The sequence below is a fragment of the Pithys albifrons genome, chromosome 4, assembly GCF_047495875.1.
Source record: "Pithys albifrons albifrons isolate INPA30051 chromosome 4, PitAlb_v1, whole genome shotgun sequence".
NCBI classification, from domain to species: Eukaryota; Metazoa; Chordata; class Aves; order Passeriformes; family Thamnophilidae; genus Pithys; species Pithys albifrons.
In genome coordinates, this window is record NC_092461.1 from 69,873,483 (window position 1) to 69,890,477 (window position 16,995).

At 37.3% G+C, this 16,995-nt stretch overlaps 1 protein-coding gene across 5 annotated transcripts in view; it reads left to right on the forward strand.

Annotated features, from left to right (window-relative positions):
* ST18 (ST18 C2H2C-type zinc finger transcription factor) overlaps positions 1-16,995 on the forward strand; it is a 100,381-nt gene that overhangs the window by 44,216 nt on the left and 39,170 nt on the right. For all 5 annotated transcript variants that reach the window (XM_071554549.1, XM_071554546.1, XM_071554550.1 and 2 more), the window contains 5 exons: positions 5,060-5,250; positions 9,257-10,051; positions 12,814-12,948; positions 14,683-14,773; positions 16,298-16,402. In XM_071554549.1, the coding sequence (XP_071410650.1) occupies positions 5,060-5,250; positions 9,257-10,051; positions 12,814-12,948; positions 14,683-14,773; positions 16,298-16,402 (1,317 nt within the window). The remainder of the gene's footprint in view (positions 1-5,059; positions 5,251-9,256; positions 10,052-12,813; positions 12,949-14,682; positions 14,774-16,297; positions 16,403-16,995) is intronic.

Below are 16,995 nucleotides of genomic sequence, written 5' to 3' on the forward strand. Positions count from 1 at the left end.
AACACAAATCTGACTTTCTTAACCTGAAGACAAACCACTAAATCATAGTTAGACTCCACCTTCCTTCCCAAGCTCTATTGTCCATCTGAAGTTACTGTGATTAGCAACACCCATTTGAGTTTTCAATTGCAGTGGTGAGACGTTCTTTCTTAGGACTTTGACATCAGAGTTCCTTTCATGAACCTCTGGCATATGTCATTGATGTAAATAATATCATCAATGTAATTTGAACTGATGTGTGATCTGTCTGAGGAGCAGGTCATCACCTTTCTGTATCCAGTGCTAGTAAATTCTCCTGATCATCAGTTTGTGAGGAACTTTGGAAGCCATTGTGTTAGAACGTTAGACAGAATACAGTTCATCTGTTTCTTAGAGAACAAGCTGACATAAAAGAGGTCTAAGATGGGACAATGTTCAGAATTTCTGTTCCTCTTAGGTACATCTGATTCAGTGCTGTCTTAAAATTCTTAGAATAAAGTCCAACCACAACAAATGTTTGTAAGTTACTGGTTCATCCTTGAGTGGCAAGTGTACCATAATTTTCAAATGCCAATTCTTCCCTCCCATAAGGAAAATGTTGTATTGGACTTCTACAGTGTCCTAGGGCATCTGATAGTTTGTGAACAAAACCCAATCAAGGTCTAAAGCATCTGGCAATATCTGTAATGACAAAATGATTAAGGAGTAGTTAGACTAACCTTCTCCTTGTAACTACTAGTGTGAAGTTAAGTGTTTCTACACATCAGAAAATTATGTCTCCTTTAGTTGCAACTCAATAGTTAGGCAAACAGTCAAAATGCAACTCAGGATAAGAATTTAAAATTATTTTCTTCACAACTGTTTCACTGATTATTCTTGCATAAACTCATGTGGGGAGTGAGATTCTTAAATAGCATTAGACAGTAAATGCAAATGCCTTGATATTCAAAGGCATTCATTTTCTCTCTTGCATCTAAGGAGTGTATGTGAGATGCAGTGTGTTCTGGTCTCATTATTTTAGATGGCATCCATTACAAGTGTTAGTAAACAACAGTTTTCAGGCTGAATGTACCCCTAGTTTTACCCACTGAGGCAATTCTTTGCTCTGTTATCATGCTTTACCAACCTGCAGGCTGCTATGAATAAGAAAAAATCCCAAGAGATCTGGAGGTCTTGCCAGCAGATTAACTACAACAAATCCTTGCTGGCTACAAAGTGGTTAAAGGTTGGGTTGGAAGCTTGACAGACATATCACTCAGATGAACCAATTACAAAACAAAACAAATAACAACAACAACAACAAAAAGAACCAAACCAAACCAAAAGGACTATTTTTTAAGAAAACTTGATGTGATTTGGACTGCTTAAAACCTCTTTCTTCTGAGGCATTGCTTTGTGCTGGGGAGCCAATACACTGTACTGCCTGTATCCTACCAGTCTCTACAAGATATGAACTAAGAAATAAAGGAAACAGGCACAGTAAATTCCCCACAAAAAAAAAAAAAGATTTAGGTATAAAATGCATGTGAAATGTTTACCATTGGTTTTGTTTTCTGCATATTCAACCAAGTCCTAAGTGTCTTATATTTTAACCTCTTGACTCACACTAAGATAACTGCCAAACAGGCACAAGACTGGTTTTGGTAACTGAATCATTGACTAAAAAACCAAAATTATAAAGAATTTTCTCATTTTAGAAAGTAAAAAAATTATTTATTATTCATAAAATTTAAGTACAGTTAAATTGAGAAAAAAAACACAAGCATGTATTGGCTTTGGGTTCATAACAAAAAGAGCTTCTCCTGTTTTATGAGCCTCAGATTACCAAATAACCTTGACAGCTGAATCAGTGTTCCATGACAACAAGCAGCCCATTGATAAATAGCAACAAAACTATTAGATGTTGAATTTAAGAGATGAGTAATAGAGAAGCTAAATTATAGGTTTGCCATTTGAAAAACTGCAGCTTGACAAATCTGTGATAACCTACATGTGTGTCTATGTATGAATGCACATAAGGAAAATAGAGAAATAGAAACTTTTAAAGACAAAGGTGAAATCATCATGACATGAAATCTACAAAGGCATAAATATATTCTTTTCATAGTACTTAAATTCCCAGTGTCCATTGTCAAATCCTTAACAAATCATGTGTAAGTACTTGAAAATGCTACCACTGGTGAAGGTTTTTTTCTTGGTTTTATTTTCATTTTTAATTTTAAGCACTGTAAGATAGAAAAGTAATTGCGGATACATGATAAATCTTTAAACTGGCTCTTGCAAGCTAGCAGATTCCAGTCAATGCCCAAATGCAGCAGTTTAAAAAGCCACCAGCAAAAACAAGAGCTACAAAATCTCTTCCTGGAGCAAGGAGAGCAATTTGAACTTCCTAGGAAATAAGTTATGACTGTGTTTTGTCTTCATTCTTTAATGAGAATGGAAGGTGTCAGAAAGGATTTTACTAAAAGTTCAATATCATGCATTCACCTCTTTTAAAATGGTGGAAACTGTAGAGAAAATCTGGATGAGAGGCCACTCCTGTATAGAAAAAAAAGACACAATAAGGACAAACTACTGCATCAGTCTTTCATAGATGGGAAACTTTCTAACATGAATGATGTGCTTCCAGGAAGATTTGTGGCCTTTTTGTCCTGACTTTGATGCAAGACCTTTTGCTTTACTGCTGTAAACTGTAGTGATTTCAGTCAGGTGGGTTCTCGTGCTCTCATTTCCCAGAGCAGATCTGCAGGTGGCAGGTGGCAGCAGTACTCCCATACTGGTCTTGATTGTGGTCTGCTGACATCTGATTTTGACTATCGTTTTCAGTTGTGGCAAAAAACCAATGTGTTAGTAGCTCTCATGCCAGTCCACAGTGGAGGGCTTGTAACATTATGTTACTAGAAAAAGATGGTATTCAGTGAGCAAGAATACAGCAATGAATTTACCAGATTACCACGTTTTCCCTTAACCTGACCAGGTTAGTCAAGTCTTGACAATTAACAGACAAATTACAGGATTAAGGCTGAAGAACTAGATGATGTTCTGGGACCTGTGTTGCATCGGAGAGCATACTAGATGATCTAATTGGATCTTCTTTTCAAAAAATCTATTTATTATGCTTGTCTGAGAAACAGCTGTAGCCATGTCAAAGGGGAATTAAACACTGGAAATTCATCATGTCCTAAACACACTTACAGTACCTACTGGAGGGAAACTTGAAGCTGGACAAATAAGTAAGAAAGATCAAAAGCAAACCTAGTGAAGGTTTTGGCTGACAAAAACGATTGTGTGTGAAGGGTTTTCAAACTCTTGTTGTTTATTCAATTTTCCTGGAACAACATGGCTGGTACAAACTGCCATTAACAAATATGAATTAAGAAACTCCAAACTTTGTTTTTTAAGGAGCAAATTATGCATATTTTTCCAAACTACATCCATTTCTGATATCTGTTATATGGGTTTTTTCCGCTGGGACATTGATACCACTGTGATTCTGACCTTTAACATGATATTCGCATTATCCTCTGTTCATAGCAGAGAAATAACACAGAAGCCATACTATATTCAACCACAGCATGTGCTTAGCATCCAGTACTCCTGATGCCCATTGAATTTTAGTTTCAGAAGATCAAGAATATCCAGTGTTTGAGATGTGTATGGTGGAATTTTAACAGTCCCCCTAAAATGCAAATCTTTTTATTTCCTTGTTCTTTATGTTTGCAATGATGGATTGCCAAAAAGATGCTTAGCTCAAGGTAGTAATATGCTTTCATCCAAAACAATCAGAACCTCAGCCAATTTAGCGACGTAAGATACCTTAGAAGGATTAATTTATGCTATTGAGCTTGTAATAAGTGTAACCAATAGGAGTTCTCTTCATATGTGGCTTTTTGGGTTTTTTTTGCAATTCTTGCAGCTAAGTCAGTGAGCCAAATGCAAAATCCAACACCTAAAGGCATTGTGTAGATTTGTAATGCCCCCTGGGGATATATAAGGTCGAGAAACTGTTGAGTGGATTACACAGATCCATATATGTAGTTTCTTCATCTCTGACAGATATAACATGAGCACTATTATTCATACTACATAAATTTCTTAGCATACTGTGTATGAGGGAAAAATGAAATCATGTCGAATCACACAAAAAATTATTCAGAAAAGAGGGTTGAAAGTTTAGGACTCTTCAGTGATATGTCATACGTTTTAATATCTATATGCCATACAGATCAACCACATGGTTACAAAGGCTTGGCTAAATATCTGTAGAAGCAAATTCATATGCAGATTAATATGAAGGTCTATTAGGAGCTGAAAGAAGTATATTAAACCTGCTAAAATCCTGCCACTTCTTCTCATGTCAGTCATCTGAAAACTGGGCATCTGGACTGGGTAAGACTTTTCACAGGGGATGGGTCCCCCTCTTTATCACATAGATCCAATTTTAAGTGAGATGAATAGCCCCATGTGGGAACCTTTTTTAGAGTCTATAAAGAGTAGAGCTGAGTAGAGCTTAAACCACACATTTATGGCTGGAGTTAATGAAATTAATCCAATGCTTGGGAACTAGCATTGAAAGAGGGACCTGTATGACAAAGTGTTATCAATGTACAGTGTGTTTCACACAGGTTTTATGCTGCTAAACTCTTAAGTGTATGATTGGATATCCATACTGATGTAAAGGTGATGAACCCAAAGCCTCAGGATGTTGTAATACAACTGGTGGTATAATTTTCCCCTTTGCTGTTTTTCTGGATTATCACACCAGACTACAATTCTGTCACCTTTTCCTTAAGGCTGTTGGGTTATGAATTTTTGGTTTTGTCTTTATCCTCATTCCCCTATCCCCAAACAGATTTTGGCAGCAGTGAAAAGAAATGGGACTTGCCTGTGCCTTTAACTTTCAGTATATGAGCTAAAATTGAATACACAACTTGCTGAAACTGCAAGTGAATGAATATTTTGTCAGTCCTCACTTTTATACTTAGAATTAAACTAGAGGGTGATGTTATTTTAACAAAAAAAAAATTACCCCTCACTTCTCCCACTTTTTTTCTCTATCATTGGCAATTGATAATTGCAGTGCCTACAAATGCTCCATGGCTAAGAAGAGAAAAGCTGAAGACCAGATATCAGGTGTTCCTGTCAACAAAAGGAAGTCTCTGCTAATGAAACCCCGCCACTACAGCCCCAGCTTGGATTGCAAAGAAGAAAATGAAGACAGGACTGAGTTACAGGAAGAGATCAGTGTCCTCAAAAGCAGCTCATCTTCAGGTAGTTGCTTGAACTTGAATTCCACGGGAAGGGAGATAAGAAACAGTATTTTCAAAGAGGATGCAGGACATGTTTGACTTCTAAGAGTGTCAGAATAATGCCTTTCTGACCAGGTTTAACCATCATACTTCTGTTTATTTTGTACAATAACTCCTCCTGGGGTCTAGTAAATGCTTTATAGGTCACACAGGGACACAACTACTGCAGCAGGTCAGATATGGAGCAGTGTCTGCTTCTCCACTAACCCAGTCAAAAAAACAAGCTTAAGCCCACAACTGAGAAAAATACATTTATGAAGATCACATTTTCACTGGAATATATAGACCTCTTGGGAAGAAAAATAAAAAATGGTTAGTGAAACATTGTTGACGTTAACATTTAGCAAAGCAATTTCATGCATGTGACTACTGTGTGTGTTCTGCTTAACACGCTTATTAGACTCAGCACTTTTGTACTTGTTATTCGAACTCTGCTGAGCCAAACACATCCAACAATTTATAGAAACTTCTACAATATGTAGGCTGGAAAATATGGATGGGGAAGGGAAGAGAGAAAGATATATCTACAGTTTGCTTTTATTACTCTTCCTTTTTAATATGTTTTTTTACATATTCAAAGTTAACAAGAAATATCAAACTAAATTGGTTTTCACATATTTGTTTAAGAAGTCCTGCCAAAATATTTAGTCAGGCAAGTGAGGCTGTTATATGATTCTATGATGAACTGAGATTAGTAATTTATGTACTCTAAACTGAATTTCTTTAAAACAAAACAACCCCCCAAATTTTATATATATGAATACTATAAAATACATAGAAGAGGAAGAAGAATGTCTTTCAGATCAAAGAGTAAAATCCTGATTCTACCAAAATCAGTGGAGGTCTTGGTGGTGTTTCTATGCAGCAAAGTTTTCAGTCAGTTGGCACTTGTAAATCTTCTAGGAGGAGTTTTTTCCAAAGATCTGCGTCCCATCACTGTGAAAACCCATCACTGTGAAGGCCATCTTCAAAGAGAGCATTACTTAGCAAGGTGATACCCAGTGTCTCTGTCTTTTGAGTGACATTACTAGGTAAAATTCATCAAGAAAAATATTCCATGGCTGAACATGCCTGTTCAGCTTGCAAAGGGTATTTCTATCTCTTAACATGAGAACGGAATTCCTTGGAGTAAGAATTCCTGTATGTTGGTGGTTGGGGGGAGTGGGGGGGTGGGTGTTTGTTGCTGTTTGTTTCTATTTTTTTTTTTTTAGATCTATGGATTTTAGATCTATTTTTACTGCATTGATTCAGCCTGCTTCCTGACTACCCTGAGTTGCCCTCAGGAATGTTTTTCTTTCCCTTTGTCTGTCCTCTGCACAGTATGAAGAACTCAGTGAAGGGAAAGTACTATGAAGAGTGTAAAGGTAGATTCTGTGCCATATACAGATGAACCTAAGTTATTTAACTGATTCTTTTCTAAAAAAGGGGAAATGTTATGCCAGATCCATCGATGTAAATGTAGGGGAACCCTATTTTCACCATGCTCTTCAGTCAAAACAAAAAACCCCAAACACTTGATTTCAAAAAGTTTTATTTGATATCAGTATTACATCTCCCAACATGCTAGCATAATGCAACCTACCATTTTTGCATTAATTTTGCCAGCTACAAAACAATTTTCAGATAAAGCATACAGTTGATCTGGCCATGTGGGCTAATTTGTAATCTCTTAGTGTAATATTGCTCATTTTATTGTGAACTCATGATTCTTGTCAGTTGATCAGTTAATGCTTCAGTTCATGATTGATCTAACTGTAAACTAAGCAGAGTTTTGATTATTTTTAAAGTAAATTTACAACTTGTAGAAGTAAAAGGCAAAGCTGGGGCAGCTGAACTATTAAGACTGATTCAATAACAAATTTTTAAGCATTGCTTTTAAAAATTGTTGATTATTTAAGGAACAAAAATCTGTCATGATGGATTTATATTAGTTTTCATCTCTCACACAGAAAAATAATTGAAAAGACCTGTTACCATTAAAATGTTTTGTTTTGTTTGTTTTGTTTTGGAGAGGGGGGATATTTCTTTTAAGCTAGATCTTGTTACTTTTTGAAATGACCCAGTGATGATATTCCATTATTTTCCAAATGGTAGAAGAGCAAATAATAAACCCCCATTTGACTAAAGTTGGTTATAGAGCCAAATCATCATTCTTACTTGCTGAGATGTGAAAAGACAGCAGACTTTATTCAGAATACTGCAATGTGTGTGGTACTAGACCAGCTGCTAAAAAGTTACACTGAGGTTTACAGACTTTTTTTTAAATGCAACTTTATGCACACAGTGCACAAGGCCACCTCTCCCTGCATGAGTTCAAATTTCTGAAGAAGAATAAGAATTAATCAATATTTTCTTTTTAACATATAACAAACAGTTGAACCAAACAATTATGTAAACTGGAAATGACCCAAAATGCTAACAGTTTGGCAGCAGTAAAGTGAAATGCATTGTGGTGCACATGTGCATTTTTGTCCCCCTTTTCCCCTCCACAATAATCTGCACTTAATAGGAATATTTTAAACTATGTATCTAAGCAACAGAGGTAATTGTTGCTTTCTAGAGCTTTTGTTAGGCACTCTAACACAGCCCAAATATGCATAATTAGGTATAATGTCTATAAATCATTATTGTACACATGTGGGTAGTTAAGTGGATTGAGAGAATAGTTCAATGAATTGGACATATTCACTGAAAATGCTTTTTATTTGTTTTCTGTAGTTCATAATACTTTAAAATTATCATAACCCTTTACACTTTCTCTTAATAGCTCACTGTGTTATTGAGAGAAACTTCATTTGCATTTTAGACTATGCTTAATTTATTATTTAAACGTGGAGTTCTTGTGATTCAGGAAAGGACAGACACATCTTATGAAATAATCTGTAATTGTTTATTCATCCTTCTTTCTAGGAAGTAAAATGTTAAATTTTTCAGTTTATGTTGAATAGATCCCAACAAAAGAATGTACCCTATAATCAGCATTATTGAAGGGGCTAGTGTTGTGACTAAATTCTTCCCTTCATCCAAAAATGCTTTTAGTTACTATGGCAATATTTACTTGATCCTGGCAAAACCAGTGTTGAATTTAGAGAGATAATTACCAGAAAGGAAGATGATGGAGATGTATTTTTGAGTGTCCTTGTCAGAGGAAATGTTTATAAAAAATTAAATGAGATACAAAAGGCATATTGTCTTCCACACCGACGACCTCTCCTACATGCAGCCTTTATTACCTGCTGGCTGCTGCTTTTCTTCTGAAGAAAGATGTTTATAAAGACAGGATGCACTTCAGTGGTGTCTTCAACAAGTCCTTTATGAGTCTGTACATAACTACCATTTCTGTCTGCCTGTGCATGACCTGATCTATCATTTAACATGGCAATTTCAATGGTGACCAGAAGCTTGCCCTCTGTGAAGTGCAGAGGATTTTTCCATGGAAGTCTTTCATGGGGTCTGGGGTGACCAGGAAAGTAATTAGGGTCTATTTTGATAAAATATTTTGAAATCTTAGATGAAAGGGAAGTGAAAATAGAACAGAGGAATTTTAAAATGTATTTGTGTGCTTGTATATATATATATATATACACATATATTCTATAGATTATGTGTATATATCCACTATTTATCTATGTATGGAACACCATATTTACATAAATATGTGTGTGTGTGTGTGTGTGTGTGTGTGTGTGTGTTCTTAGATAATATATGTCTTCACCATTAGGAAGAAATGGTGACATTTATTTCCCATACAGTGTTGGAGCTATAGTATAAAGTATGTAAATCCTAGAAGGGCTTTTCCTGATGCTACAAGGAGTCATTTCAAACACAGGCCTTGTGTGAATTTAACCATTACAGAGTATCATTGAATAGAGAAATGGCAATTGGTAAGTAAATACCTTCGTATCATTTCTGCATGATACAAAAATCAGTTATTCTTAGCATTTTTCTCTCACTTTTTTCTCATGCAGAGGAGAGTACTCCACAAGCATCTGAGGAAACCCCTCACTTGTATGGGCAAGAAAATTCCAGTCAAAGAAAAGACAACTACTCCAGCTATCAAGATGCTGTGGCCAAATCTTTGATGAACGTGGGAAAATTAGCAAAAGATGCACCCAGTCAAACAGTGACAGAAAATCTGAACGATAGTGGCATTCAATCCTTAAAAACAGAAAGTGATGACACTGATGAATGTTACCTGATTAACTCAGCTGAAGGAAAGGAAAAGACTGTTATTTCTGACCCAAAATACTGTTCATCTGAGGAAAATGAAAGTAACTCTGAAATTATGGACGAGTGGGATAGCTCCTCAAATTTCTCAGAAGAAACTAGTGTAAAGCCCCATGTAACTCAGAAGTATATTGTAGAGTGTAATCAGTCCAGCGTCCCAGAAGTCCCAGAAATTAAGAAGGAAGAAGTTGAATATGGTCCTTGTGAAACACTGTGTGACTCAGAAAGAGAGCTGAGAGCACCCCAGGACACATACCCAGATCCTTTCGAGAAAAGAATTCAGAATACCTTCCCTGAAAGTGAAGAAGACGACAATGAGTGCCTGTCAGAAACCACAGATGTGTCGGTTGAGCTGGACAAAACAAAAGGGAACTTGAGTTTGCTAGAACAAGCAATCGCTCTGCAGGCAGAGCAAGGGCATGTGTTTCATAGCACCTACAAGGAACTGGATAGGTTTCTTCTGGAGCATCTAGCAGGGGAAAGGAGACAAACCAAAGTTATTGACATTGGTGGGAGACAGATATTTAGTAACAAACGTAAGGAAGTATTTTTGGCTGTTCTTACTGGCTTAAGCATTTATCTTGTGACTGATAGAGTATTCTGAGCAGGGTTTTATAGCAACAGGACAGAATCTGGAATTTAGCTCGTAATTTTGTTAATTATGTACCTTCACACTAGTGCCTTACATCTAACCAGGTTAAACGTTAGGTACTTGGCTTCCTGCCAAACTGCTATGTGAAATGATCAGTAATGAGTACTAAAAGGGCTGTGTAGCTGGCACTGACAGTTCTTCTCCTCCTTTTCCTCCTTCTGTGCTTCCTCCTCCATAGGGCGCTAATATATACTTCCAAAATATCAGCAGCCAAAAAAGAAGGCATTAAAATTGGTTAGGGTGAAAAGGTTAGGGTGAAAAATTGGCCTCTTCCAAAGATGCCACCTAATTCCTAAGCCATGTCTTTTCTGAATCCTGTCTGCTTCACATATCAGCATTACATTTTGCTGCCAGCCACCACTTATGAGCCAGGAAAGGACAAGCCGTGCTCTTCTGCCTCATTCTCCATCATCAGAAATGTCACTAGGTTCCAAAATCTTTATTGTTTCTGATAGTTTGTGGCATCCTACGAACCTGTAGGAACATCACTCCATTTTCAGCACTTAATCAGGCTTCCAAAAGTGAAAATTTAAAAGATTTGGGTTTGATTTGTAAACTGGACTGTCTTGTATGAAACCTCTCAATTAAGGGTAATTACAGAACATCAAGAGATGTCATTTTTTTAAGCACACTTCCTGCTGGAGTACGTAACAATACATTCATTTTTTCTTTGACTTTTCCTTTTGGCTTTCTGAACATACTGAGACCACCTCAGAAAGGATGCTATTTTTGATTTTTGATAAATTATTTATTTTTGTATTTCTAATGTTACTTTAGAGTAGTCCCTGTGGACATTGCAAATATTACAGTAATTTACTTATCTAAAGTATTTAGTGTGAAAGATAATTGACAGGGTGTTTTAGGAGTTGCAACTATAAAACATTTCCTATCGCATTTGGGAAGAAAATGGATGCATCTCAGTTTTGTGTCTCAAGCAGTTCTTTTGACTATCAAGTCTTAAGCTGTGCATGCATGGTATTAGTCTACCTTCTTGCTAAACTACCTTTATTTACTCAGATGACAATGATATATGCAGGAACTTTGCGGATATCTTTTCTTATCCTGAGAGCAGGGTTCACACTGGTGTCAGTGTGACTTTCTCACAGTAAACATAGAAGAAGCAGTGATGCAACAATGGCAGAATCTGTCTCTTCCTGATTTTCCTTATCCTCTAATTAGCTGTAGTTGCCAAATGAGTTCACAGGTAACATTCATGGAGAAACACACTAAGCTTTATTCAGGTTGCATAAACGTCATATGATTGTAGTCAATGTTGCACGTAATTTTTTCACTGTATATAATTAACTGGGGTTTCTTTCTAAAAAATCCATCATCAAATCCATCAGCTCTTAATTTTTATTGTTGGATACTAGATTGTAAAAATTACTTTAGTTTCTATTTATCCATCTATTTAATGATAGACTTTTTCAATTACTGGAGGAAATGCTAAATCATATTTCAGGGTCCCTGTTTGTTTCCCATTCACTGTTACAGCATTTTCCATTTGCAGTGATTTTAAAAAGCTTGTGGTCTCCTGATGCTGCTCAGTCTATTTTCTTTCATCCATATTTATTTATTTAATTAATTTATTTTTTAAGCTAAACACTTGCGAGGAAGTTTAACCCTCATCTGTCTCTGGTGATTCTATCCCTAAGCACATCCTACCTCACAGTCCAAAAAAATGAGCTTGAAAGAGGCTGTTCCCTGTGCTTGCTGCAGCTGTTTTCTCCCCCAGCACCAAATGCTGTTGGCAGCCAATCACAGATGGAGCTAAAACCATCCTCAGCAATTTATGTGGCCACTTCCTCCAGATTTCTCACAAGAGAATTTCTGGACCAGAAATCATTCCTTTCTTGCCCAGACTTTTGATCCTGAACTGGAAATCAAATAAAGGCTTTCTGACCAGTGTTTCTTGCACAATTCTAGGTGCTTGAAACAAAAATTGGGAATGTACTATGCCCATTACAGAGTGGTAGCTGTGGGTCTGGGCTGAGACCTTGTCTTTGAAAGGGTATCGGCTGCTTCATGTTTTCCGTGTCTTTGTGGGCTGCTCCACAAAGCAGCATTGCCATGTGTACCAGAGGGAGCTGCTTGCCTTGCCTCTCAAATGTAAAGTGGCATGTATTCAGTTTCCTAACAAAGAACCCACAGTCTAGAGATCTGTGATATTTAAGGAATGGCTTCTGGTTGGAATGCTTTTTGTTTGTTTGTTTGTTTGTTACACACCTCAGCTTTTATTTGGTTGTCCCAGCTTCCTGGAGTCTGACATTAACAGAGCAAAAGATTGTTTCTGCTTTTTTTATTTATTCCTTTATAGATCTTGCTGTTGGCTGATGCTGCCAGTTTTCTGGCTTATTGGATTGTGGCTTCTGTCCTGTTTGAGGCTCTGAGTGGAATAAATGACACTGCAATCCTAAGGCTATATAGTTTAGCACATAAATGGCATATTGGGAGGGGGGAGTCATTATTTTAAGGACACATTGTGAAAACCTAAAGTGGTGTTTAAGTTGCGTGTGTCTCTGTTAAAACTTTGCATTAGGAATTAAATTTAAGTACAAAATAAAGAATATCATGCTGCTAGGATCACTCAGGTCAGTGAAGACAAGGGCTAAAACCAAGCAAAATCCTTATCTGATTTCTCTGCAGATTCACCCAGGCCTGAAAAGAGAGAAACCAAATGCCCCATCCCAGGATGTGATGGCACAGGGCATGTGACTGGGCTGTACCCTCACCACCGCAGTCTCTCAGGCTGTCCACATAAAGTTAGAGTGCCACTAGAAAGTGAGTATCATCACCCTGCAGCCCAGAACAACCAGTGGATCTGTCTCAGTATTGTGGGTAGTGTGTGCTTATGCTGGAGAAGAACCCCCTTTTTTCCAGGTGAGATTGCAGTATGAGACTGACAGAAAAGCTATCACACTTCCTTTGCCCTCCAGCTCATAGTTGCAGTCCTACTTCCCACACTTGTGCAGCTCAAGTACTCCTCAGCAGTAGTGTTATAAACAGCATTATGCTCTTCAGGAAGCCTGGAAAGAACAGGATCAGAACCCAGCTATCCACACCTTGCCAGCAGACCTACAATCTGTAGTCCCATGAATCTTCAAGATCTTGCTTGCTCATGCCTTTGCTAAGGCGTGCAGCACACAGACATCACCTGCTTGCTCAGAGCTGTGGCCTCATTTGCTGCAATCATGCACCAAGGCTGCTGGTCTTCTTTGCCAACAGCTGAGGCCTGGTAATGCTTATGCAGAGATGTTTCCAGTGTACCCATCACCACTGAGATCAAAAAGGTTACTTCCATCAGTACATCCCAGTGCTGGTCCACAACAGGTCTCTCTCTTATTTCAGTATCACACTAATCCTTTTATGCCCAGTCTAGCCTGAATTTCCCTGCTTATTTCTAACTGTGCTGGCATGATTACACTGGTTTGTGTGTGTGTGTGCAATCCTGCAATATGATGCAATGAAATGTTACATAATAAGCCAAAACTTAACGTGAAACTACCCACTTGAACAACCTAGATAGTCAGATTGTTCTTTGTGCTGATATGCATAACAACAAATCAAAATATATTTGCACTTTACTAACATCCTCTTCCTAACTGTAGCTCTACCTTTTTTAAACTGTGGTACTAAACTGTATTTATGGAAACATCTGGCGAGTTAAGCAGGCTGCTACATTTGGAAGGCCTTAGCAACATTACTTTTCTAAAAAGTTACAATTAACAAGTCCTTGTTAATTATGACACTTCCAATCAGATGTGTTCTGTCTTGCTCAAAAAAAAAAAAGTTAGAAAGCTATAATTTCCTTCCTGACAGAATAAAACAACAAAAAGTTGACTGAACAGTCAGCTTTTGTGAAACATTGTGCCTCAAAGACATACACTGTTTAGCACAGACATATGTCAGTCTTTAGTAAAGATGATCCACACCAAAGGGCATAAGAAATGTACATGCAATTGCAATCGCTCCTGGGAGTGTAAGCCACTGCTCAGAAGCATGACCAATTGGTCGCAGGCAGTTCCAGCACAGCTCACATGATCAGAAAGTGTAATGGTGTGGAGACGACCTACTCAGATCATCTGCTAAAATGCATAAGCAGCCTTCCTGCACTTGAGAGCTTGGCCTCCCTGAAGTGAGGACTCCACCTGTATGAAGCCCAGGGCTCCTCTTTCACCTGCCTTTTCTAGTTTGATTGTGTTAGTGGTACATGAATCAAAGCACAAAGGGCTTCATGATCTAACATCTATGTTAACTTCCATCTATGTTCTCTAAAATCTGTAGACACAGTGATGAGCATTTGGGAAGCTACACTACAGTAATATAGAGATAAACTGGTATATGCTGGAGGCACCATGCTCACTGTGTTGTAGGTCCTATGCTTCTCCTCTTCTTTTGTGTTCAAAATGTGATGGAATTGAGAACCTGAGTTCAAAGAGGAAATATTCATAATTTTTTAATATATGTGTTTTTATTTGATGCATATTATCTTTTTTTTTTATTATTCCTGTTTAGTTCTTGCCATGCATGAAAATGTTTTAAAGTGCCCCACCCCAGGATGCACAGGAAGAGGACATGTCAACAGCAATCGCAACACACACCGAAGGTAGATCAGAAAAGTTCCTGTCCACTTAAAATCTAACATGCACTTGGGAGTAAATTGATGGGCATGTCTTGGAATTAGATGCTATGTACTACTCTGCAGACTGTCTATGAGCTGCAAGGGTAGCCTGAAATATTTATAACCAAAATATTCTGGTTAATTACATTATGTAAAAAATAGATGCAGTATCAAGGATGGCAAATTCCACTAATTTTTTACCGATGAGATTTAAAGCTACAATTTCATCACAATCTTCACAATAAAAAATCATCATGTAAAAGCAGTAGGAATGAACAAATACATTATTATTGATACAACTGGAAAATCCAGTGTAAACCAAACCCCATTTGTTTTGCATCACATACATGGTAGTCTTTTGGAAGAACTTCCAATCAAGACACATTACCTTTTAGCAAACCAGAAAATTTAATGTGGAATATTTTAGAATCTGTTTAAAAGCTCCATTTATTACCCTTGGGAATGCTACCTTCTTGCTTGGAACACTCCTATCTGTTTAACTTGCTGCCTGCAGGGAGAAAGTAAAATTGAGAAAAGCCTTCCAAACAGGCGGCTGGGGAATCACAGCTGGGCTGCAGGTGAGGCAGATAGTCAGCGCACTCTGTCTCCAGCAAGCCATTGCTGTCGGCACAGCTCTTGTCAGTCTGCTGCAAGCCAGTGAGCCAAAATACTCCATATACCCCTTCTGGAAAAATACCACAACAATCTTACAAACAAACTTGCGTCACATAAATGTCAAAACCAACTTTCCTTGTTCAACTGAATTTTTTTGAGGGACTCATTTGTTTGGGGTTTTTTTGCTGATTGATTGATTAATAAGCTGTTTTATGAGTGCACCAAAACTGAAGATTATCATACTACATTATTATCTTTAGTATAGAAAGTCAGTCCTTTCCAGAGATATGACAAGCTCCTCTACAAGAATAAGGAGCAAGCAGATATTTTTCCATTGTGTTTCCTGTTTTAAATCCCCAGTCATCTTTGAAGCACATATGTTGTATAATGAGCAACCCATGAATAGGATAAGAAAACATGTCCTAATCTAATAAAGCAAACAGAAAAAAATAAGCTAGCACAACTTGAAATGACAAAATGTGTTCTTTGGTAACAGTCACTCACATATCCCTGTTTTTTACCCCAAATTCACTTTCCTTTTAATCAGCAGGAGGCTTATATGCATGGTTTAACTGATAAAGTAAATGTCATTTGTCAAAAAAATTTACTAGTGACTTGCCAGACAAAACATCAAAGATGAACTGTGGAAAGCTCCTACATGATTCAGTTTCCAGATATATCACCTAAAATATGCAGATTTCACAGTTTTGCATTAAGGACTGAAAAACAGATGAATCTGGGCTATAACGGCAGCAGTTCCCATAGATGTACAGAGCATCAGAGAAGCTCAAGAGTCACTGAGTTCCACAGCACACATTTCCTTTACATAAGAATTAATTTTAACATTGTTTCTCTTTCTTGTTGTTTCTTTTCTTCACCTTTGGTTTTCAACAGCCTTTCTGGTTGTCCAATTGCTGCAGCTGAAAAGTTGGCAATGTCCCAGGAAAAGAACCAAATCGAATCTCCAAAAGCTGGGCAGTGCCAGGATCAGACTCACAGGTAGGAAGTAACACTTGCAAACCAGTCTCTCCCAAGTATTTATGCACAAACTCTATTGATTGGTCCTCAGGTCTTTCACCCACTTCAGATTTCAGCTGAAGAGGCAACTTGGTTTTCCAAGATGAACCTCTGCAAAGCTAAATAACTTCAGTGTATCTCAAAATGAAGTCTTTCTGCTGGTTCTTTTGCATGTGACTGACACTAAAGACAACAGACTTACCTTTTGATAAACAGTCAAATATATTTTACTAAATCTTACTTCCACACAAGTAAACTGATCAGAAGAATTCATAGAGTTTTTTTTAATTTTAAGTTCATTGGTTTAATTAGTTTATTTTCTTATACAATAGTATCAAAAAGGAGAAACACTTTTTATGGCAATTGTGTTTTGTTTGAGTTATATGGACCCTACAGAGATGCATAATTTGCACATCATTGGCACCACGACCATTACAACCTATTATATTCAGGTCTATTTGGGGACACTTTAATTTGTGGATTATTGACATGATCAGCTCTAATGGTTCCTTCAGAGCCATTACAGAATATTATGTCCATGTGTCTGCCAACTGTACATGCCTTAACTCTACATA